General features: G+C 35.4%; 1 protein-coding gene and 2 pseudogenes across 4 annotated transcripts; 2 read left to right on the top strand and 1 right to left on the bottom strand.

The window, feature by feature from the left end:
• Positions 1-919: 919 nt before the first annotated feature.
• Positions 920-26,312, bottom strand: MTO1 (mitochondrial tRNA translation optimization 1). Of its 4 annotated transcripts, none has more exons than XM_036219438.1 (12): positions 26,208-26,312; positions 15,906-16,105; positions 15,710-15,827; positions 12,113-12,402; positions 10,130-10,242; positions 9,841-10,031; positions 9,486-9,616; positions 8,742-8,946; positions 8,490-8,661; positions 6,941-7,059; positions 3,638-3,798; positions 920-2,834 (listed from the first exon to the last, which is right to left on the bottom strand). In XM_036219438.1, the coding sequence occupies exons 2-12, from the start codon at positions 16,098-16,100 to the stop codon at positions 2,673-2,675; spliced, it is 1,857 nt and encodes a 618-aa protein (XP_036075331.1). In that variant the 5' UTR covers positions 16,101-16,105; positions 26,208-26,312; the 3' UTR covers positions 920-2,672. The 4 variants fall into 4 exon arrangements, 3 of the variants coding, with proteins under 3 accessions (XP_036075331.1, XP_036075329.1, XP_036075332.1); XM_036219436.1 differs by lacking the exon at positions 26,208-26,312 and adding an exon at positions 20,449-20,784; XM_036219439.1 differs by lacking the exon at positions 26,208-26,312 and adding an exon at positions 20,289-20,385.
• On the top strand, positions 11,724-11,842 carry LOC118606556 (annotated as a pseudogene).
• LOC118605093 lies at positions 21,788-21,903 on the top strand (annotated as a pseudogene).
• Positions 26,313-26,352: the final 40 nt, after the last annotated feature.

Raw genomic sequence — 26,352 nt, 5'->3', positions numbered from 1 at the left:
AGAAGATAGGGAAGAAATGAAGCTGAAGAGAATGTGCAGACAGAAGAGTTATGGAGAAGGAGAAAGGCAGATACAAGAGTATGTAGTTCTTAATATTTGTGTCATACACATTTTCGTTTAATTATTCAGTTGTTTTAATTTTGCCATCTCTTGCCTTTAGTAATATTCAAAAAGCATGTCCTGAATGTCAACAATTATGGCATTGCCTGCATATGAGAGGCTTTTATCTTGTTAAGAGGTTAAAATAAGACATATTAAAAATTAAGGTGGAATGAAGTATGTGCCATACTAGAAGTATTGTGAAGAGGGAGCCTAAGAGAACCAGTTTATTTTCACTGTGTGCCTTCCAGCATAAGCAGCTCTGCCAGCTCTGAATGAGCCTCTAGTCTTTTGGTGGCTTTCCTGGTATTTCTGGCCACTTTGGGATAGGACATTCTTCTAGGAATTGAAATTTATGAAGTGGAAAAGCCATGGCTATTCCAATCTAGGTTGCAACTCAAAAATTACAAAATACTTTAAAACAATAATAAAATTCAAACTCTTGGCTATACAGTAACTTTACAATTCAATGCCATCTGGTTTAATTTAGCATAGGTCTCTTTCTTCATCCTCCCTCCCTCCTCCAATGATTCTTACAAATGTTTAGTGTCTTTTAGCTGTTTCCTCTTTTTATTTTGGTGTTTCTGTTGAAATGAACTTTAGTACCTAGCTTTTCTAACAACTAGCCAGTGTGGTCTGTGGTGGGTAGAGGAAATCACAGGCATGGTCAGCTTCTGTTGGAGGCTGACTATTGTCATTGTTGGGGGATTGCTATAAAGTAACTGAACTAGACAGAATTAGGTTACATTTTTAGCTGATTTTTTTCCCCAAGGACATCATAGTCTATAGCATGTCTAATGAGCAGCACCAGAAGGTAGGATGTTTTAAAATATTCTTTTAAGTGAGATACTTGTGTATGACATATTATTTTAAATTGTAGATTTAAAGGAGTTTCACATCCTAAACTAAATGGCAGAACCTATAATATGTTTTTCATCAAACATTTTTCAGCAAGTTACTATTGTAATGGAATTGCATTTAAAAACTTACATTTCTTTATGTGTGTAGTGTCACTAGCCCCAAATTACAGCTGTCAAGAACTTTTCAAAGATAAATTTGTTATATTCCATTTAAAAAGCACCCCATTCACTGTTTTTACTCCTGTATTTAATCAGAAAAAAAGTTTAAAAACAGTGATTTCCTTTCTAGCACAAAACAACTTTTTTTAAAACACAGTAATCAATATTGCCTCTGTAATAAGAATTCTGCCCAGGAATAGTTGTAATAACTAAAAGAGAAGTTCCTACTTTTTGAAATTACTAAGTCAAGAATCAAAAAGAATTCATCACTGTGAAATGATGCAGCATTACAAGTACTTTTTACTTGCCATCAATCTTGACTGATTTATGAAAGACTAAAATTAGATGAAATAAATCCATGAAAACTGAGCTCTATCCAAGTGACTACATATAATCATAGCAACATTGATATTTGGCTGCCTCAACCCATGCTCAGGCTTAACACCTATATCTGTAGCCAAAGTGACTTCGGGGTCCTTGGAACTGTCTTAGGATTTGCTTTGGCCTGACACTGACATGGGAGCCTCTCCCTAGGCTGACAACAGATATGAGTTGGCATTTCCAGGGACAAGTTGGGCCCTCTGGCCCACTAGACTGTATTCACCCTCAATCCACAAAGGTCGAGGTATCTAAGGAGCCAGCCAAAGGTCCCAGCTGGCTCCTTAGATACCCATCCTAACTTTGTAACCATGTATCATAGAAGTACTGGAGAGAAAGAGGAATGCCAGCACCATTCGTATTTTTCTGTCAATTCTGACTTAAAAACAGGGAAACATTAGTTACCAATTACTATGGATTTATTTTCAGTGTTAAGAAATCATGGCCATGACAGTTTCATAAGAAAATATTATATAAAATAACTACCTTTACTTTATTCTCTCTTCCTTTACTCTGCCTTAACCAGGTTATAAAAAGTTTTCCACATTGTGGATGATAAGAAACTATGATGATTTTCAACCTTTCTATTTTATAGGGTTTTCATTAATGTACAAAAATAATTATTGGTGAGGATTTCTGCAGAAATACAGAAATCTTAGAAGTCAACTTTCACTCTACATACTACATTTCAATACTGGAAATTAGATGAATGACTCTGGATAATTTTGCATAGTTTCAAATTTTTAGCCCTAAGAATTTGAAGGCTTTGAAGTTGCCTCCTAACCTAGCATAACCAAGCAGAAGAGTGCTAACTTGCAAAACAAGATAAAAGATAAGACTTTTAATTTGGTACATTTAATGGACAAAGTCCTAATGACTAGGCAAATTTGTAAGTTAGTTTTTTTCATCTTTAGTTTTAGGTCCACTATATCTCTCTGTAAAGAACTCTGCGGAGAGTTATATTAATAGGCTCACTGTATTAGAATACTCAGGAGACAGAGTATAAATTAAGAGTTCATAACTTTTTTTTCATACATACAAAAAAACAATAATCTCTTCATAAATTAACAATGAAGTGATAATAACTAATAAGTTATTTTAACAAGATGCTAAATAGAAATACTTATCTCCTACCTGTACTCTTACACTGATTAAAAGTCTTCTATGAATAGAAAGTTATAACTCTCTCTCCTTAAGTTTGTTTGTATCATATAAGCATTGATTAGTTTTGGGCAATTCATTCACAGATGCCTGTCTTTGCTGAGTGGTCTTCACATATCTGAGCAGATTGATGATGGCAGCAGGTGTCACTCCAGGTATACGACTAGCAGCCCCAATCTGTGAATTAAAACCACAAGAGAAATATAAAGTGAGCTACAGCAAATCAAATCAACTCTATATTCTTCCCAATAACAATTTATGTATTACAGTTTAAAAAATATTTTCAAAACTGTATTTTCAAAATAATTCTATAAAGTAAACTTGATTGCTAATATCTTCATTTAAAAAAAATTTTACAGACCATATTTTTGTTAAATGCTCCTTTATTTTATGAACTACTACTAAAACAAAACATAACAACCCACTACCCAAAACTATAAGACACCATCAATTTTTAAGGTACAACACAGATTCAGACATGTTAAAATGTACATCTTAGATTCGATATATATGGCATATCGGTCTTTAAATATGTATTAGAAGTTAAATACTATACACTATAAAATGAAGTTTTAAATAGACATTTACTGATCTGTGTGTGTGCATGCACATACACACTCATACTTTTAGACTAAAGAATGGGGTGGGGCAAACTTTTCAGTGCCCCTCTTTCTCCCAGTAGTTCCCAAGGCAACAGTATAGAACCTGTAAGAGAGAGTCAAGTAGCGATTTGAAACCCACTGAATTTATAATCAACCCAATTCCTGACTTCCAGTTATTTATTTAGACTAAGCTTTCTTTTCTTTATCTCAGAAATGTACTGACATCTGGCACACAAAGAGATACTGAAAATAAGAGGTTAAGTTTGTTATGACAGAATAAAACATTAGTTAAGTGGCCACTGTAAATCCAGGTTTAAAAAGTTAAAGCACTGCCTTTTAATTTATAACCTATTCCTATCCCACTGCCTTTTTTCTTACCGTCTGTGGGCGACTGAAATGTAGCTTCTCTCGAACTTCAAAGGACAAGGACACATCCTTAAGAGTCAAATAATCTAGATCTTTTGGTAGCTGGAGAGCTTCATCCCGTTGAATGTCCTTTATTTCTTGTTGCTGATGGAACAATACTGATTCGTAAGTGGCTGGTGAATAAAATTAATTGTGATACTCAGATTATATTAATGACTTACATTTGTATAACTTCTTACAATTTACAAAGAGCTTTTGCATACATCTCATTCAACACTTAACATCGAGAAATAGGTAGGATAGGTTTTCCCTTTCGCAGATGAGGAAATTGAAGCTAAGATAAAATGAGGGAGTTTCTTACATATTAACTACAACATTCTGTCTGGTAGTTTATTGTATGTCTTTTTTATTTCAAAAGTCTGGAAAATTAAAAATAAGAAAAGAAATTGCTTTCCGTCCCAGTGCAAATTTTAGTGGAATATCCCTCAGTAGGCTATGGGTTTGAATTTTAAGTTCTAAAGACAGGACGTTTCTTAAAAAACTAGTTTTCTAAATTATGTTCAGATAGAGCTATGCTTTAAAAAAATTGAAAGCCTCTTAGATAAAACATAAATAATTTAACTACAGTTTTATTTAGAAGTGAAGTGAGAAAGATAATTTAGCCATTATTTTGTAATTAAAGCATTCTGTTCTTAGAAAAATAAATTCAAAACCTGTTTTAAAACCTAAATTGAGGTGGTCATTCTGTCCTGTTCAAGAAAACAAGTCTTCCCTAAAGGTTTTGGTACCTGCTTCCATCACCTGACTGGTAGCCAGACAATCTCAGCTCTGAATTACCAATGAATTACCCTCTGACAATGGGCACTCCATTACCTTTCTGGGCCTTAGCTTCTTTATCTAGAAATTTTAAAGGCTGACCTAGATGACTTTTGGTGGTATTTATAACAGCAAAGGATAGTTGTGAAGTGCACAGGCCTTAGAGTCAGACAAACTAGGTTCAAATCCCAGCTCTGTCGCTCACCAGTTATATGACCTTGGACAAGTTGCCACTTATCTATAAAATTAAGATAATAATTCTAATACTTATACTTCACAGAAAAGGTCTAAGTAAATACTCATATAAAAGGCTTAGCACAACATTGTAATAGAACAATCCAGTACAACAAATTGTAATATGATTTTATGATTCATAAATAGAATATAAATGAGATCATGGAATATAAACGAGGTGCTATACATGTTAAAGGTATATTTATTTAATCTTTCAAATATGCATATAGCAAGATGAGAGATAATAAATACAAAGAATCAGAAATTGATTTCTGCCCTTGAGAAACTGGTCCTCTAGTGGAGTATTTGAAAACCACTGATACGTATTACATTTTAACCTCATGTGGTTTTTTTAAGCCATGGATATAAATTAGTCTTTATCTAAAAACAAGTTAAAGATAATTATTCTGGATTATTCTAACCTAAACCTGGTGATTGGACAAACTAAAACTGCAAACCAAGTTTAAAATATAGAATGCAATCACCTCTGCACAGGTGCTAAGAGCCTAACTGTTTAATAAAGTAAATTTTACTCAATAGAGAAATCATGATGTTAAAATAAAAGGTCAACATTACTTACACATTAGTATAGTACTAGTGTCTGGACATTTGAAAGAATGATTTTTGAGTTTAGCTGGGTTTCCTTTTACTGCTAGACTTTTGTTAACTTGCATAGTAGGATGGTAGGTAGCACTATGATCATCCTATGAACTCAGCAAAAGCACAGCAAGATGATAGACCTCTCTGGAACTGAATGAAAATGCCACTACTAGAAGGAATGCAGCATCCTTACTATCTTTGCTGGGCCCCAAGAAGCTTAAAGTACTTTCCTGCTTGAACAGTCTATTCTCATCTAAGTTTTCCTACCTTCTCCTCATCTCATTCTGCTTGCTCCCTACCTTTTTCTCCACATAATTTTCCACCTTAGGAAGAAATATCTATCAAAATACAGAAGCTGATATTATTCTCAGTATTTTGTGTTTAAAATTTTTCACAATGAAAAACAAAAAAATGCAGTGTAACTACAGAAGTCATCTGTGGCTTTGATGGTCAGTACATGTGTACCATGTGTTATAATGTACAGAGAGGACTATGGATTTCTCTGTCTGATGCAAAATAAGTATGTTAATGGTATTCCAATATATTGTCAAAGCCAAAGATAGTATTATTTTTCTCATTATTAGAACACTAGATGGGGAAATTATAAAAAGAAAGTTCAAGGAAAAATTTTTTGTAAAGGAGAGGTTTATACTAGCACTTCCCAAATTTGAAATGTGTGCACAAATCGCCTAGGGATCTTGTTAAAATGCAGATGCTCACTCAGTGGGTCTGAGGTGGAGCCTGAGTTTCTGCATTCCTAACAAGCTCCCACATGCCTCAACGCTCCTAGCCTGGGAATCTCACTTTGAGCAGCACAGAGCCTAAGACTATAGTAATAATGGCTCTTCTTGACATAGATAATTTAGACAAATGGAAAAGAGTATATAGACATTTTTAAAAAAAAATGAGACAGAAGACAAAACTCAGATCATGATAGTTTGCAGGACAGAAATGATCCAGAGCGTTTTTTCACAAGACCATAAGACCTGACTGCTTTCCATTTACCTGCCCCTTCCCATTTTGGGAAAATCTGGTCTCAATTCAGATCCCATGGTTACAGTATTTTCCTATTCCCAATGGTCAACAAGATGACATTGACACTGAGACTTCCTAGCAATGAGCCTGCCTAGCACTGTCATACCACACTATCTGACCAAAAGGTTGGTCATCAATGCGCCCTTCAGATTGATTGATGACCAAAAGGAGGAACTGTGGACAAAAAAAGGGGTTCTATGCAAAGTAATCTCACAGAGGGATCTGATTATAAATTCCTAAATTGGGCAGATCATGATTAGTCCCATCTCAGGCATGTAACTTTTTTGTAAAAGGTTTATTTTTGCCTAAAGCAAGCCTTGTCCATTGTTTCTGTGCATCTAGGTTAACATACCTTCAAAATAAGCAGTAACCACCCTCAAAAGAGCACAGAATCTTGTTAACTATCTTGTAATCCAACCCTCATCTTGCTTTCTCTCTCCTCCATATAATCTTTCCTACCATCCCCTCCTTAATTTTAAATGCATATAAAGAGCTGCACAACTTATTCCTCAGAGCATCTGAGATCTTGCTCCCCGGCATGTGTTGTTAGTTTGCCCCAAATAAACTTATAAAAATTCAAAATATAAAAAAGATATAGACATCTTAAGTAAAAAAAAAAGTATTTTCTACCTTCTATCTTCAGTCTTTCAGCCAACTCTCTACATTTAGTATACTTTTTCAAGGGCTCTGGAACAGCCCTGGCCAGCAACTCCATATCAACCTCTTCATACTTCAGAACATCTAGAGCTCTGCAAATACACAAAAATGTCATTATCATTAGGGTCCATATCATATAAGGCATGTTAAGAACAAGATTCCTTAGAAATAATCTCAGAATAAAAAATATCAAAAGCTATACATGGAACTAAAAATAAAATGCTAAAAAAATAATATCAAAAGATACTCCTACTTCTTTCCAAGTACAGTGAGCAAATGTAGCAGCATCTGCTTCATAATAGGACCTCAATAAGAAGAGTATGTGATTAGGCCCCACTCAAAGGAGATATAAGTTGTTAGTAAAGATTGCATTGCTATAATCCATTTGCCTGCCCTTTCTTGTAAGGACAGAACATACTCTGATAACAAAGGTTTGACTGAATTCCCTAAGAATTGACATCTAAACCATGTTAAGCCCATGTCCTGTGAATGAGTCATCCTTTTGCATGCTCAGAACCGGCTGAAGGAGATCTCCTGCTTCCTCCAAGTGCAAAATATTCCTAATTTCTCTCTCATTTTGTTTGGTTCTCACAAGGCCTCACTGATTTGTAGAGTGTCCCTACATTTACTGCCTTCGTTAATTTTATTTACTTTGATCTTTCCCTCTTTTAACAGATTGCCTTTTTGATAAATTCTATCCACCTAAAACCTATTAAACTCATTAATTATTAAGTTAACAGAAAGTCAGATCTACCCATTCATGGGTCCCACATCTTCCCAGGCCCCCCACCAACCTTCGTTACAGCTCATTCTGTTACCGCAGTCATGCATTATCACCCTTTACAGATGGTTGACTCATCTCTCCCTCAGACGGCCTGCTCTAGGAAAGTCCAGAAATCCCCACCCCCCCATGAGGAACTGTCAACTAATTAGAGGCCATATCAGATAAGCGACACGGAAACCATAAAACTCAAAGTTCCAAAATGGAAATGGTTGTCAATTTCACTGACAGTGGAACATACCTCCTAATAACTAACCAAAAAAAGAATCTAGCAGGATGGTGACCTCAGAGAAAATCCATTGACCATCTAACTATTAAAAACTTTTAAAAAATCATTTGTTTACATGATTTGGAGCTGTTCTCAGGTCCAGACTTCAAGACATGTTTTGAATCAAGCCTAAGCCTCAGAATGCAGAGGTCTGACCATTAAGTCCACAAAAATCCTCACAAGGAAAATATTGGTTAAAAAAAAAAAAAAGGTAAAATATACTGGAGACCCAGCTGTAAGATCAATGCCCCTCCAACAGAGAGAAATTATATAAAAAGTAAAAAAAAATAATTTAGAATCAAATATTTTTAATACTGAATAAAAATAGGTAAGTTACATCTAAAGGATTTTGAAAAAAAGCCAAAAGCAAGCTTTATTGAAAATATGTAAGTAGGGAGTCTATAGGTAATGTTTCTCTGAAAGGATCTCATTTTTCTTTAAAAATGAGAAAGGTCTATATTGAAAATTCATACCTGAGATGCACACTTTTACCCATACTTATAGAAGCCTCTGGGATTAACTTTTTCCATTTAGAACTTGAAAACTCAATGGATTTTAGCACAGAAATGCCTTCTTCTAAAGAAGACTTCATCCAAGAAGCTCTTTCATATCGTTGTTGGGACACACAGCCAGCTTCCCTATACCCTAGAAGAGGGAAGGAGAAAATGCAATGAGAGAGGTTTGAAGAAGAGTAAATCTGGTTGCTGAACTCAGTGAAGAGTTACCTCGGAATGTGAGCCTGCTGTCAGCATTATCAGGGCGCAGTGACAAACGGAACTCTGCTCGGCTGGTAAACATTCGGTATGGCTCGTTGGTGCCCAGTGTGGTGAGGTCATCAATCAAGACTCCTATGTAGCCTTCTGTTCGACTTATGACAAAAGGCGGCTTGCTTCTGACCCGAAGACTTGCATTGATTCCAGCTATCACACCCTACAAGAGGACTGAAATGTTTAAAAGGCCATTATGAACTGAACAAAGAGCTAACCTACTTAGAACACTACCTGGAATAAACAGCATGGGGCAGTAAGAAAGTAGGCACTGCCCAGAAGGAACAAAAGAAGTAGAAAATGTGATCCTTATTCAGAAACAGAATATGGGTAATGTACCACTTTACAATATGATTTGTTGTTTTTAAAATATATTCCTGAAAGGCACAGATGAGCTAATATTTTTTTTTAAATCCACCTGTAAAACTTTTCTAGGCTTTTTCCACTTACAAGTAAAAATATAGTTTCCCTCTTAAAAGGAATAACAAATAATTTTCGATAAAGTTATGGTAAAACAACTACAATTGTTTTTTAAAATCCTATAGTATACACTAGCCATTTCCATATACCCTAAAACAGAAATAAGTCTTCTATTAGAGTTATGAGTTATATCTAAGATCTATATAATTATTATAACAGATGTTAAAAGGAGGAACATCAGTTAGTCTCTTTCTGTTTACATTAACATTTGAACAAACTTACTTGAGCTGCAGCTTCCTCATAACCAGTAGTGCCATTTATCTGTCCAGCGAAGAACAGCCGTTGTACCAAATGAGTCTCAAGGGAAGGAGTGATCTGACGGGGGTCTAAGTAATCATACTGAACCCCGTAGCCTGACCAAAGAATAAATGGTACAAAATAAGTAAACGCAGAGGTAAAATTGCCTCAAGGTAAAGATGCAAAGATGCTCCTTCAAAATTGAAGACTATTTTAAATGCATAGATGTTAGGCTTTGTCTTTTGAGGCTCTGAGCAACCATGTCTGTAGCAAAGATCCCCTTACTACCAGCTAAGGCGATGCTGAGCTCATGCTGAAGGGCGGCTGTGATTCTCTTTACCTGGATGGATCATTTTAGCTTTCTCCAAGCCTCTGATGCATGTGATCATTTTCTCTTGTAATTCAACTGGTAGTGTCACAGATAACCCTTGGGGGTAGATGAGGTCAGAATCCATTCCTTCAGGTTCCAACCAAACCTGATGTACACGGTTTGGAAAACGTAAAACCTTTGATTCAATAGAGGGACAGTATCTAGAAGAGGACATTTAAATTTAAAAAATTAATGAAACAAAGAAATGAGGGTTGACATTATTCCTTAAAGTAACTGAGCAGTGATAGTTTGTCCTTACCGGGGCCCTCTTGTGGTTTCCTTAACGTGACTATTAAGATGAAGATTCTCAAGGACAATCTCATCCACTCTAGGGTTAGTGTGAGTCAAGTAACATGGCAGTTGATCCTCTGGCTAAAACATAGGAACTAGTTATAATACTGTTTTGCTTTTCTATTGATTTACTTCTTATTCAAATAATATGTGCTTACTTTTATAGACATTAACTCTGTGCGTAATGCCAACTGAGTATTACTTATGAAGTATTCTTGCCAAAAACAACCTAAAAGATAAACCTAAATTTAGGCAAGAGTCTAGACCTACCAGTTTACAGAAAATTAAAGAGGATAGAGAAATATGTTTAAGACACAAAGGGACGAAATCAGACAAATCTAAAATGCAGGATCTAGAGAAGAAATGACTTTTTTCCCCACATATAAATGTCAAAAAAAAAAAAAGAGAGAGAGCGAGAACTGTTATAAGATAACATCCAATGCAATATCTGAACCTTATTTGGTTGCTGGATCAAATAAAACTGTAAAAAACATTTAAAATAAACTGTAAACATTTTAAATAAATGTTTTAAAGCAACTGTCAAAAATAAATAGGGAAAACTGAACACTGAGAATTGGATAATGTTAAGAAATTATGTTTTGCTGGGTGTGATAATGGTATTATGGTTTATTTTTACTAAGTTTTTAATTATTAAAAACATATGCCAAAGTATTTATAAGTGAAATGATATGATGTCTAGGATTGTTGCTTTACAACTCAGCAAGAAGAAAATATTGAGGAAAGATAAAACAAGAATGCCAAAAAATGTTATTTGTTGAAGCTGGGTGATGAACAGAGATTCATTATACAATTTTTTCTACTTTCTGTAAACTTAAAAATTTATGATAAAAAGTTTTAAAATACACATACTAAGAAAGTATCATCACAATTTACATTTCGCCAAAGCAAAATTATAAAAGTGACTTTTCAAAATTATAGAATGTTTGAGCCACTTATCAGGATAACACTCCTCAGAAACTAGGACCATCAGTTATTAGTCCTCAATTCTAAGCACACAATATACTTTTATATTCAAAAGACAGACAAAAGTAGCCTTTACTCTTCAAAAATATCAGTATCATGAAAGACTGAGGAACTGTTTCAAATTAAAGAAAAATGACAATTAAGAGCAATATGTGATTCTAGATTAGGAAAAAAAAGGTTGCTATAAAGAATAGTATTGGGACAATTAGCAAAATCTAACTATGGACTTTATATTAAATAACCGTACTGCATCAATGTTAAATTACCTGAATTTCATCACTGTATCAAAGTTATGTTAGAGAACGTTTTTGTGCTTACTTGAGATACAGACAGAAGTTGTTAGAGATAAAAGGTCATGATCTGTGACCTACTTGTATGTATTTCAGGAAAAAAGAGTAAGTATAAATGTGTATACTACCATTTTACACATATATATACATGGAGAAGGAGAGGGAGAGGGACAAAAGGAGAGAAATAAATATGTTAAAATATTAACAATGAGTGCATTTCAATGCTTTATAGATTGTTTTAATAGTCTTCCAACTTTCAATAGGTCTCAGACTGTTTCAAAAAGCTTAGTCTACGGCCATGCTACCCTCAATGAGCCCAATCTCAGCTGATCTTGGAAGCTAAGCAGGGTCAGGCGTGGTTAGTACTTGGATGGGAGACCACCTAGGAATACCAGGTGCTGTAGGCGTAAAAAAAAAATAATAATATAAATATATAGAGAAAAAGCTTAAATAGGCAAAGTTATTGAAGTAATGAATTTAAAAACTTATGGGAATACGCATTTAACCCAATTAGCTAATCCTTTTAAAGACCACATTTTGAACCCTAATATTAATGTAAAGTGAACTGCTACCAAAAACTAAGTGACCAACAACTAAATGAATGGTTAGGCTATATCCTGCAGTGAATAGCTAAACTAATATCAGCTTTAAAGCCAGGTTTTCACAAATGATCTTACCTTAATCCACACTGTTTCGTTAATAAAGCTGAATGGTATTGATGGATTATCTGGTGTCTGCTTGTTTAGAATGCTAAAATTAATGGACTCTTTAGCAATTCGGGGTGGAGTCCCAGTCTTCAATCTTCCCACCACAAACCCCAACTTCTCTAAAGTCTGAGCCAACCCTATGGAAGGCTTATCCCCTAAACGTCCTGCGGGATACATCTCCAATCCAATTACAATCATGCCTCTCAGAAACGTCCCAGTGGTCAGAATCACGCTGTCTGCATATATTTTGCTTCCATCCGCTAAAGGAAAAGAAAGGAGAGTAAAAATCGTGTTCTAGTTTTCACCATGAATCAAAGTGGAATGTGACTATTTTACATTAGAACTACAGAAAAACTTTGTCTATAGAAACTTGATAAAAATTTTTAAATAAGTAAAAAGGCTATATGTTATCAATCTCAAGAATCCAAGAAAGCTGGGAGAACATAACATGCTATCAACAATTCACATGTTCCTAAAATCACACCAGCAATGAAAATGATTAAATCGGTCCATTTTTAAAATTTGTTAATTTTAGACTTCTGGTTACAGACTGCCTAACATGATTTGTTCTCCCCTCTAAAACACCAAGAAAATGAAATACAGGGGAAAAAAAGGTATAAAACCACAATGACAAGTAATGGGAAAGAATCTGTCAAAAGATGATACATTTCAAAATATTTTTGGAAGACAAAGTGGTTGGAAGAGTGATCTAGCAGCAGGGAGAAGATATAACTCAAACATATGAAGAAATCATACCAATGAAGATGAACTAATCTGCCCTACAAAGGTCTTGAAATTGGAGAAGTGAGAGTGAGAACTGAGAAATGTAGGAATGAAGTGTGGGGTCAAAATTAAGAGAAATAGTTGAAATCTACATAAAGGTTTTATCTACAGACGGCTCTACCTTACAGGAAAATTTAGGTTTATTCTTCAGGTAATGGGGAGTCGCTGTTTAATGGGTACAGAGTTTCAGTTACAATGATGAAAAAGTTGTGGAGATGGACAGTGGTGACAGCTGTACAACATTACGAATGTACTTAATGGCACTGAATCGTACGCTTAAAAATGGCTTAAATGGCAAATTTTGTTATGTACATTTTACCACAATAAAAACTGTATTACTGAGCCTATAAAATAGAGACATGTAAAAAACAAACAAACAAACAAAAAACCTTTAAAGGTATTAAATTAACGGAAGTATAAATAATTTAAAGGTAAAAAGGTCTATACAAATAACAACATAATCATTAAATCTGGAGAGGAGAGGAGGCAGGAGAGAGAAAAAGAAATGAAAATAAACTATTTTTGTTACTGTTCATAGACAAAACCGGTTAAAAATATCTATAAAGATACATATATATGAACAGATAGAAAGGCTAGACGAGAAACCAGTAATGCTCCCAAGGAAGAAAACTGATTGGCTGGGGGACAAGATGAGAAAGAGACCACCTTTTTATTTAACATTCTTTTGTCCCTTTTAAACTGTTTACCATGTATATATATTCCCTATTCAAAAAAATTAATCCATAATAAAAGTTAACTTTAAAACAAGGAGATTAAGTCAAGATTTGTATTTTAAATGAGCTTTCTCCAGCACAGCTCCTCTCACACCGTTTTGTTTCCAGGCAGCCATATTAGTTCTCTAGGCAGAAGACTGATTCTTCTCCTCAGAGCTAACAGATATCGATATTTCGGATTTCTCCAACACAAAGACCAGTTCAATCCCTAATCACCAGACTATAGAGTACATCAAGCAATACAATTAACTGTGCACTAACTAACAAATCTTCCAATCAGTGTTTTAGTGCCTCATTCAAAAAAATCTTAACAGAAACCAAAGTTCGCAAGACACTTGAAGGAAGAAAGCTGTGGACATGAAGTAAGCAGCCTGAATAAACGAACAATAGAGAAATCTGGAGAAAATATATAGATCAGAAGGAAACTTCAAAAATCAATCATTAAAATCCTTCTATAGATGAAAAAAGATATCAAACTCAGAAACCAAGAACAAGAGGTTAAGAAAAGGATATCTCCTAAGAAAATATAGCAAAATGACAAAAAATAAAAATAAAAATTAAAGATATCTAGAAGACCAATCCAGGAAAGGACAGAAGTTACAGAAGGAGAGCATGGAGAAATAGAAGGAAATAGAAATCAGGGACACAGATTTCTAGCTTAAGGACATCTAGTACTCCAGTATAATAAGTGAACAAAGACCACACTGAGGAACATCATTTAAAAATTTCAGAACATCTGAGACAAATTCAAGATCCTAGAAGCTCTTAGAAAGGGAAAAAAATGTCACATACAAAAAAAATTTAAGTCAACATGCACTGAACTTCTAAGCAAAACTGGAAGCTAGAACGTGGTGGAGCCAAGACTGTCAAAATTCTCAGGAAAAAAGATTTAAACAAGAATTCTATTCTCAGCCAAATTAAGAGTCAAGTCTAAGGAGAAAATAATACATTTTTAGACATGGAAGGACTCAAAAAACGTACCTCGCATGCATCTTTTTTTGGGAAGCTACTGGAAGATGTGCTCCAGCAAAATAATGTATCAAAAAAGAGACAGACTGGAGTCCCAGGAAACAAGGGATGATGTAACAGCAAAAAAGTAAAAGGAAGTCTCGAAATGACATCTGTGCAGAAAGCCCAGAGAATAATTGTTCTGACTATAGCAGATGAGTTGTGGGGAGTTGTGAAAGTCGATATCTCTGGGAGGTAAGCATCAAAGAAAAAAACAATTGATAGATTATTTGAGCATTGAGAATATGATAGTTTTCTCTAATGAAAAAGTTGAACAAGTATACAGGTGAAATAAGCAAATAAAAAATAAAGCAATTATTAACCCAAGGCAAAACAAAGAGGTTTATGAAAGGAAACAAACATAATACACAACTTGGAGCTGTAGTAAATAATATTTAAATAGTCATAATAATGTAAATATCATAAACCAAATTTTATGGTATAATTACATTGGAAGGATAGAGGAAAGGAAAGTAGGGGATTAAAGAGAGCTACCATTAAAAAAAGTTAATAGATAATGTCTAAGGCTGATAATTTAGGAAGTAAAAGCATGAGCATATTGTTTAGAAATATTAAGTACAGATCAGAAGTGATAGCTTAAAAAGTTGAACTGGTTGGGGCTGTAGAGGGGATACAGAGATAATTGTTCATCCATGCAAATTTTTAAATTTTATTTGATTTTTGTAAAAATTATTATTTTGATTAAAAAATTAATACATCATTTAAATAAAAAACATACTCATAAAATATAAATTTAAAAAATTTAAAGTCAGAACTAGGAAAAATAAAAAATAAAGCAGAAAGAGAGAAAAAGACACAATTATGCAGGCCATAAAGTCCTATAGTAAGATGGTAAAAAGTAGCCTATAATTTGACTAAGTATCACAAAGGCCAACAAGAAGGAGAAATAATGTTTTTATACCGTTTCATCATCTATGAAAACACAATTTCCTAGAATAAGCAAAACATCTCCATTCTGCTCTAAAATAGCTTGCTTACATGGAGTCCGATACTGTTATTATAATCTATATCTAGTACGTACCCAAAACAACACCACTGACACGGCATTTCCCGGTGTGCTCAGGTTCTGGTTCTGTAAGAATGAGATTTTCTACAGCTCCCTCCTGAACAGTAAGCAGCTGTGTATTTAGGATTTCTTTCTGTCAAAAGAGAATGTAGGTTGAAACAACAGTTAAACAATCACTACAATCTCTGCTGTCTTCGTGCCCTATTTTTACCTGCATGTTCTGCTTATAGAGTTTCCTATCAATTTGAGCTCTCAGACCCCAAACAGCTGGTCCCTTGCGCCGGTTTAATACTTTGTAATGTACACCAGACTGGTCACAGATTCGAGAACACAGGCCATCCAAAGCATCAACTTCCCTCATTAAATGTCCCTTTCCGATGCCACCAAAGGAAGGATTACAGGACATCTGACCTAAAGAAAACAGACATAAACAAAATAAATATATGAGCACCTTGCAATAGTGAGTGTTTAATGGGGAAATGTCTGTACAAGTGACTAGATCTCATGTGATAAAAAATACAAAACTTGAAACAAACTCTTAAAAGAAAATTCCAACGTCTCAATGGGATGCAAGAGTTATTCAGGGCATTTTGGAAGACAAACCATTGCCTGTAGTTTCCTTTCAATTCTTTCTCTGATGTATATTTTTACTGTTTCATTAGGTTGCCTTCTCCTCTAAAATTTGGTTTCGAAATCCTTACTTTATAAAATCTTTCCCAATCGAGCATACTTTTAAGAGTCCCTTGGCACTAGTTCACTGTTATAATCAATATGCCTTCCATAAATGTCATCTGCTGTTTCCTTTTTGCTTATTTTGCATAAATAAATTATAAGCTTCCTCAAAGTGGACACCATATTTTATACCTTTGTATTGTCTACACAGTGAGGCTGAATAGCGCTGTGATTAGGAGCATAGGTTAGGAGGGAAAGACCTTGCTCAATTCCTAGATCTATCACTTACAAATTCTGTGATTTTGGCAGGTTATTTAATTTCTGTACTTCAATTTGCTACTGTAATAACAGGGATGACAGCTGATTATTTCCCTTCCTTTGATATAGAATCACAATTTCATTTAAGTAAACACTCTCCTCTATGAGGCGTTGTGTTTAGGGAGTGTGACCTAAACTCAGGGTACAGGTAAATCTTTATTGATCTAAAGTAATCATAGTAATCCTGTTCCTGCTTGCCAGTGTCTGGTTTAAGTGTGGGTTAAGCTGCTGTTGGGAGAGGTCTCTAGGGAAAGTCCTCCCCCGCCCCCCCCACCCCAACACACACAAAGAGATAGAAGTAGAAGGGGAAAAAAAACCCCTTTCTCTGCTGAAAGCTGTCATATCTGGAAGTGACACCTGGAACTGTTATAGCCATTTTACAATCATAAGGATAGCTAGAAGGAATTTGAATTCCTGGATATTGTGACATTAACCAACCTTAGACCTGATCTACTTGCAGACTTCTTGTTAGAAAAGAAATTCTCCTTTTTGTTTAAACTAACTGAAGAAGAATTTTCTACTTGCAAAATGAGATAGTGTACATAAAGCAATTAACACAGTATCTGGAATAGAGAAAGCAATAAATAACAATTACTACTAGTTTTGATTTATTTCCCAGGTCAATGTAAAATATTCTTTGCTTCTGATCTTCATTTTTGAAAAATCATGTAATTTCTTTAAATTTTTTTTACATTTATTTAAATCATAATTTTCCTTCACCAGCATCATTAAAAATTCTTCTAATTATTTTCTCAAATGTGTAAAAAGTTTACTATTTATAAAAGTATCCTTACATGGATATCTTAGAAAAGTGCTCCAAACAGTGTTTAAAATCAATAAATATAAATAGTAAATATTTATCCTATCATTGAATTTATATGAACGCAATTGGTTTGCATTCCTGAGTTCTTAGTCAACATTTTATTTCACATACAAATGTGAAACTATTTTATTAAAGAAATATAAAAAATAAAAAGTAGAGAGAATAGTGTAATTAATTCCTAATTATTGACTCAGGTCTTTTATTGCTCAATGCACTTCTCTCTCTCCTAGAATCATAACTGTAAATATTTCAGACAAGGCTTTTTTGTTTAAAAAAAAAAAGGACTAAATCACACCTAACACAGTTGAACTGTTTATTAATGGATAAGTAACCAAAATAAAAACTAGAAATGTGGAATGACATCACCAAGTATGATTTTTTTCTATTACTCTGTACCACTTTTAAGTAATCCTCTTCCTATCTTTAAAAACATTTCAGATGATTTTAGATCAGTATTTTGTGATGTTTTGCTTAGTAAACATTAAAAATAAACAAATAAAACAATAGAAGTGTATTTCCAATTCTCTACTGTTCCCAGTACTAAGTGTTGTTTTATATCCACCTAACCTCACACATTTAAATTGTGTCTGTCTCCTAGAGCATCACTGTTTTAGATATAGCTACTCATTAAAATGACTTAGCTTTTAACTCTTATTACACATCAGTTAATTTTTCAAAAATATCTGAATCCCACTAATTTCTGACATTTTCTCAAAGTTTGGTCCCCGGAAATGAGTCTCTTCATACATAGAAAAGCCCTATGAAAACTAAGAAGAAACTATTGAAATTCTACCACTTTTTTATATTGTTAAACTGGACAACTTTTAAGCACTTTTTGAGTTGGTGTACTATATTGTACCTATTTACACAATTTACATGTGTAAAAGTCAAGAGCAAAGAAATTTTCATCTTTTTAAATTGCTAAAAATTGTTTCTCAAAGAAATACATGTAACAATGTTGAGCCCCTCTCCTTACAGACATAAAAGTTGAACATGTTAGTCACTCTTTTGCTTAGCTCTCAAAATATGTCTCAACATAGAACTCTAGGAAGCCAGCGTTCATTCTCAATCATTTGGAGTTGGAATAAGAAGCTCTGTTGGTCATTTGTGCTCTTAAATAGAGGCTATTAACATCCCATGTATGGTACCAGTAGCTGGACTGGGCAGTGGCAGAAGAAATGAGTCCATTTTCCACTCTACTAAAGAATTTAAGTTGGCTGCGTAGGAAAGCTTATAGTAAAACAGTAGCTAACATCTGACCACTTAATATGAGCTAGGCACTATGCCAGGTGAGTTCCATATATTTTCTGACTTACATTTTACAGCAACTTGATGAGGTTGGCACTATTATTTCTATATCATAGAGAAAGAAACAGACTTAGATAAAATGTCCCTTGCCCAAGGTCACATAGATAGTACACTATGGAGCCTGGATTAAAGTTCAGAAAGTCTAACAACCTCTTTAACATTCTTCATAAAATACGTAGGCGATACAACATAGAATAAACACTCAGAGGCTTGTCTCTTTTGTTATGAAGACAAAAGACAGTTTGCCAAAAAAAATTATTTTCCAGGTTAGTATAAAAAAGAACACTTTCTGCCTCTGACTTCACTAATGGTAGATAATATGACTGAATCACGACTGGGTAATTCATGCATTCTGTATTCTTTTAGAAGTTCAACCTTCTAAGCCAAAACTATCTGAAGCCAAGTAGAAATAGTTGACACTCTACTATATCAAATTACCTTAAAAAATGAGACTTTGATTTTAAGACAGAATTTTTATTCACTAAGCTCATCTATAAGAGGTATTAAAATATCTGAAACACATTTATTTAAAAACCTAGATCATATTTTGTTGAGAATATGAATACGGGTTTTTCCAAATTATTTTAATTAGTTTCAAGTATACAGTACATTGGTTAGACATTTATATAGTTTATAAAACGAATGAATATGGGTTTTGATGGGAATCCCTTTATCCCTGACAGAACTAAATTACTTAAATTGTATAACTATCATCTTAGTTGGATAATACATTTTTATTCATCAGATTTTTTGGTCTGAAAAGTAGTATAAGTGATAGTACATAATAAGCAAAATGTAATCATTCCGGTAATCATATAGACCCTCCTTCAAAAAAACTGCTGTCGTTCGTATTTCTCAACGGTTACGATCTGGATGGTAACTTTTAAAAAACATTTCAATTGGATTTCGTTAACCAATGTCACCATAAAAATTTTTTCTGGAAGGGAAAAATATTTCAGTACACAAATGTGATTCATGATTTTTACAAAACACAGTTAATATTTTAATCATCATTCACTTTTAAGCAAAATGCAGGAGGAAAGATATAGGCATGCATAATTTACAAGATAGCCTTAGCATATATCATGATGATAGAGAGTGGTCCTGCTTTAAATTATGGCCGTCCAACCACTGCGTGTAAAGAGAGGGAGGGCGGGGGAACCACTGAGTCCTAAGCACAAAACTGGGGAACAAACATCCACTGGAAATATAGAATGTAACAAACGGTAGCATTGTTCTTCAATAGTCATTTAATAAACTTTCACTAATAATGTTTATTGACTCTTTAGCCGAAACAAGAAGTTAGTAAAGGGTAAATGGCAACAATGAAATATGAAGCTATCGGTTAGTACAGTATTCTTAGTTTTCCCTTCTCAAGACACCGCTCCCACATCCCCCAAGTAACTACTTTTGTCAGCATCAGCGTACATGGTCCCCTGAATAGCCTAATCCAGAGTTCTGGCTCGGGCTTACCTGATCTGCAAGACACAATTCAGGCAAAAACCAGACAATAGGATTCTCAGTAGCCTAGGGAGAAGAGGTTGCCCACATCAGGCACTAGGAGTGGGAAAAGGGAATTGATTATTGGCAGTTTAAGCCCTATGCCAAGCTCCACACCACCTGCGCTCCTCACCGATCGTGTCCACGCGGTGCGTGAGTAGCAGGGTCCGGGAGCCGCACCGAGCGGCAGCAGCGGCTGCCTCGGTCCCAGCATGTCCTCCGCCGATAACTACCACTTCGAAGTGCGGAGTCCAGGGCGCCGCACTGTCACCACTGAACCAAGCCAACGAAACCTGCTGTTTGGTGAAGGAAGCCGCAACCCTGCGACCACAACCTCGGAAGGAGAACATGGCTGGAGAAAGACAGAATCTCTTTGATTCCGAACCTGACACGAGCAAGGGGCAAAAATTCAGAGTATGACATAAAGTCTGCAGGGCGCAGCCATCTTGCTCTGATGCCACGACGTAGCACGTCTCCGTCCAGCGTCGCCGCTGATTGGCGGTTTGGCGCTACTCTACTAGTAAAGCTAGACCCGGTAACAGATAACAGCATTGGTGAGTGGGCTGGTGTGTGCCTGTTTGCCGGTTTGTGTCGGCTGTCTGGTCACCTATGGCTGTGGTTTGGATCTCCAACGCGGTCATTTTGTTTTTGTGTGTTTTTTTTCCGGCGACTTGCAGCCCTAATCGCCAGGTGGCCACCTATAATGATTTTGATCGCTGTTTTATCAGATTCCTTGAATTTTCTGGTACACCATCACCCTGACTTTTGTTTATGAAGACTGTAGGAATAGGAATAGAATAGAAAGGAGTATAAGTTCGTTTGTGGATGAAAGATACATGATGGCTAATTAGAGGAAGCGAATAATTCAAGGTTAAATGTCCAGCCTTTTGAAATTGATATTTTTAAAGCCTTCCTTAAGAAACTTTGGTTAAAGAGTGAAACAACCTGTATGAGTTTTATCATTCTTCTTATTAAAAATCTATCAAATGCATACTTTTGTTGTCTTTTTACATTAATAAGTGTTCTTTATACAAATTTTTAAAAACTTGAGTTAACCTATAACTTCCCTGAGGCCCTCCACTGCCATAATCCTCATCAGCATTTTGTTGCTGCCACATTTTTTTTATACAATACTAACGCTACTATTATTTTGCACATATAATACTGTGATTATCTTGTTTTTCAGTTTGCTTTTTTTAACCATGTATTTTTGACTACATGCCAGTATATGTGAATCTCCCACTTTTTAATGTTTATAGTATTCAATTGTGTATGTGAACCTAATTTATTTAATCAACTCTAATTACTGGGCATTTGGATTATTTCTAATTTTTTGACATGATGATCATCCTTGTACATATATCGTTTTAAATTTGTGGGACTTGGACTTGGTTCCATAATGTAGCGGTTAGCACGTCTGCTTTACATGGAGAAGATCCTGGGTTCATGCCCCAGTGGAGCCATGGTCCATGGTCTATGGCCATGCCACCCTGAACAAGCCCAATGTCTGATCTTGGAAGCTAGGTGGGGTAGGGCCTGGTTAGTACTTGGATGGGAGACCACCTAGGAAGACCAGGTGCTGTAGGCATAAATAATAACTTATGGGACTCTTTCTCATGAAAATACTGCGAAATTACAGTGGTCCCCAACCTTTTTGGCACCAGGAACCAGTGCTCCTATGAGAATCTAATGCCTGATGACCTGTACTAGAGCTGAGGTGGTGATGCTAGCGCTGGGGAGCGGCTGCAAATACAGACAAAGCTTCGTTTGCTTGCCTGCTGCTCACTTCTTGCTGTGTGGCCCAGTTCCTAACTGACCACTGACTGGTACCAGTCTGCGGCCAGAGGGGTGATGGGGCTCTGGTGTAAAAGGACTCCTCAATGTTTAAATTTTTGATGATTGCTAAATTAACATTCTAAAAACTTTGTATCTGACTGTGTACTAACAGTGTAAGATTATTTTATCATACCGTAGCCAGCATTGGATTTTAATTAAGTTTTTAACAATAAATATATTTTTGATATTTTTAGTGAAAATGGGATATTATATACACTGTTTTATAATCTACTTTTGCACATAATAGTTTATCAGGGACTTTTCTTATGACAATAAATACAGATTTATGTCATTTTCAAGGGCTACGCAATGTACTATTTTATTAAATATTTTAAAAAATCAATAGCTTCAGTCTTTAATAAGCAAATCACAGGCCTATATTTTACTAATTTCAATTTTACTAATCCCTTCACATGGTGTATATTTAAATGAAACCCTTCTCTTTCTTACAGAGACATTAATCACAGACTTAAAGATAAGATGTTTAGGCAGAAATCGGTATATATTCAACTGAATTTCTGCTGTAAAAGAAAGTAAATCTCTTCTTTATTTGGAAGTTAGTCTTTTACCATTGTTTTGTGGATTCCTCAAGACCATCCTCAGGTTTAATGATAAATTAGAAGGACTTACAGAACTCAGAAAAGCTGCTGTATTCATGGTTATGGTTTACTACAGATTAAATTCAGCAAAGGCAACAGGCACACAGGGTGGAGTTTTGGCGTGACTGAAAACAAGCTTCCAGTTGTTTCTCCCTCTGTAGTAATACAGATAGGACAGCACTTAGATTTCCTAGCAATGATAAATGACAATACAAAGTATCGCCAACCAGGGAAGCTAACCCACACCCGGGCACAGGGGCAGAGAGGGAGTGATCCTATCCATGGCAGATGACAAACAATGCTTGGTACTTAAATGAGCTAACTTATGAAATAGACTTGAGGTAATTCATTGTAAAAGGAAAAAAAGTTATTGAAGTCTTTATTATCTGGTCTCCAAATAACTTCCTTAGTATCTTTCCTTTTGCCGTTGCTGTTCCTTTAGACTGGAATACTTTTCATTCTTCCCTTGCTCTGTACCCCTATCTTCCCACAAACTTTATGGTACTTCATGTTTCAGAACAATGTCATTCAAGGCAAAGGAACAGTTACGCAGAGGCAAGAAGACAGATTATCTATGTTGATGCTTTGTTATCTTCACAACAATTTCCTGACACACTTTCTTCACTTCTAAAAAATCAAGGTATTCTGGTTTTTCTCCTATTTTTCTGGCTACTTTTTCTCAGTCTATTTTGCTGATTCCCCCTCTTTGAGCATTGTGTTAAGTTCAAGGGTATAACCAAACCAATCCCCAAATCTCATCATCAGGAGTCTATCTCCTGGGACCACTCCTAATATCAATTCTATAGCAGTCTGGGACTAATAAGGAGATGGAAATCACATGGTAGATTAAAACAGGAGATATTTAATATAAGAATGAATTATAATAAAAGAATAACTATAAGATATAAAGAAACTCTATATAGCATCCTAGGGCTAAGGGAGAGTACCCAAGGAAGAATAAATTTGGAAGGGGTTCAGATCTCAAGGGCAAAAGGCCTTCAAAGAGCATGAGCTATACGAGGTAGCTTGCAGAGGGAGCAGCAGCTCTATGTGGATTTCCTGGGCCATAGATGAGCTGTACACAGGGCTTGAAAAAAGATACAAGTGCCTGCTGTGTGAACCTCTAGACTACAGGCAGCTGTATGTGGGCCAGGCAGGAATTTGGGTTTCCCAGCCTAGTAAGCTATAGACAGGTTATGGCCAGGCCAAGGCTGCAAGGTCTCAGAGGGATCACTTTCCAGGCCTGGGATAGGTTCTATCAGATTTTCCCATACCCACAAGGCTGTCCTTTCCCCCATTCAACCCCCTTCCACTCCCTCTACTGTACTGGAAATTGCAGAAAACCTCTTCCTCCTGCAAATTCCCTTCAGCAACCTCTACTGAGAAAGGTTAACATAGTGGGCAGTTCGAAAGAGAGATGCTTAAAGGAATTCTATCATTGATCAGAAAGCATATATTGAAGGGTGTATTTGGAGCCAAAAGGCAGTAAGTTGATAACTGACACATCATCTCAAACTTCACAAGCTCCAGCCACACTTGTCTGAACAATCAGGCATTAGGTCCTTTGCATTAGCTTTTCCTTCTACCTGGAATACTCTTTCCCCGGTAGCCCCTCCTTTAAATCTTGGTTCAAATGTCTCTCTCCAAGTATTTTAGTATTGTAGCATTCCTCACTCCTGATCCTTCTTGCATTTTTTTTCAATACAGTTTATAATCTACTATATGAGATAATTATCATATGTATTATGTTTATTGTCTGTTTCTTCCTGCCAGTCTGTAGTCCCCAGGGGGGCAAAGATCTTTGTTTATCAATATATCCCAAGAATGTAGAATAGTAGGCATTCAAATAATTGTTGAGTGACTAAGTTAATTACTGAGACAAACATAAAATATAAAGGGTACAATGAAAAATCAATGAGGTAAAATATGTACCCACAAATGAATCTCTTGGTTTTTTCTTCTAGGTGAAGCTGAAGACTCATATCAAGACTCAACTCAAAAGTCATTCATTCCCTTTATGATCTGGACACTGGTTGCTATAGCAAGATTGAGCAAAGAACAAGTTTTCCTCCTTTGACAGGTCACCAGTAGAGATATTTGATTTCTGATGTGGTAGACAGTTGCTTGTACCAGAGGACTTTTGAAGACTATGGAAATGGCTGAAAAACAGCATTAAGCTAGCTGAACAGTCATTTACAGGATACCATGACAAGCAGATTTAGCCCTTGAAGAAGAAAAATTGTACTATAGATCAGAGGTCTTCAGAATGGGGTAGGCATAACCCCTGGGCATCCTGGAAGACTGTCCAAGTGCACTTGCAGTTTTAAGGAAATGGATTTCTAAATTCCAACTTCCATTTTACTCTTCTCTGAAATTGGTCAGCTTGCAAACAAGCCTGACTACACCACAGTCCTTCCATTTTACAAAAGAAAAATATAAACATCTCTCATATCACAATTCAAACTACTGCTCACTCCCTGGAGCTGTAAAAAAAAAAACAAAAACAAAAACAAAACAAAACAAAAAAACAAAACAAAAATAAAACCTTTGCACTAAAGAGAAGGCTATAACAAATTATTTGGTTCAGGGAAGCTTTTTAAAAAGGAATCATGGCATTTTTGTCCACTGAGAGATGAATGGATGAATAAAAAGTGGTATATACATAGAATGGAATCATTCAGCTTTAAAAAGGAAAGTTGACACATTACAACATGGATAAATCTTGAGAAAATTATCTTAAGAATTAAGGGAAATAAGCCAATCACAAAAGGACAAAGACTGTATGATTCCATTTCCATGAGGTACCTAGAGTAGTCAAATATATAGAGACAGAAGTAGAAGGGTAGTTGCCAGGGGCTGGAGAGAGAGGGGAATGGGTGTTACTGTATAATGGGTACAGAGTTTCGGTTTTCCAAGATGAAGAGTTCTAGAGGTTGATGGTGGTGATGGCTGCATAACAATGTTAATGTATTTAATATCACCTTACTGTACACTTAAAAATGGTTAGGCTTATTTAAAAAAAAAAGTAATCAAAGCATTCTAAACCCAAGGGCTTCCTCTCTCATATGTATTTCTATAAAGGGCTTGGCTTTAGAAATAGACATTTGAAAGCCTGTATTGAGATACTCTGGAATCTCAACCACAGAAGTAGCATAGATTATTTAAAATGTATCATTTTTTGATGGGCTTTTGAGAATTAGTGGATAAAACTAAGAAATAAGAACTTTACAATATTTTTAACATTGTGCTTTCACAAAGTCAAATAAAATGAAAGATTTATTCCAATTACAGTCAGCCTTCACCTCTTTGTCTTGTAAAAGTTGACCATTTTCTATTTCCTTTGAGTTAAAAACATATATGTTTTTATATATGTATACATATATATGTATATATGTGTGTGTGTACACACACACACACACACACACACACACATATACACCCCCTTATTTAAACTTACCTGAACAAGTGTCTGTCAACTCCAACGGGCAACAAACCCCGTAGTTTTTCCAAAATTCTTTTAACGGAATGCCAAAATGCTTCTGAAGCTCCAGAGACTATTTCCCGCTTCCCTCGGGTTTAGTTTTGAGTGGTTCCCAAGCCGT

Source organism: Rousettus aegyptiacus, unplaced genomic scaffold (assembly GCF_014176215.1).
Source record: "Rousettus aegyptiacus isolate mRouAeg1 unplaced genomic scaffold, mRouAeg1.p scaffold_m13_p_1, whole genome shotgun sequence".
NCBI classification, from domain to species: domain Eukaryota; kingdom Metazoa; phylum Chordata; class Mammalia; order Chiroptera; family Pteropodidae; genus Rousettus; species Rousettus aegyptiacus.
This window is presented reverse-complemented; position numbering and strand designations above follow the sequence as displayed.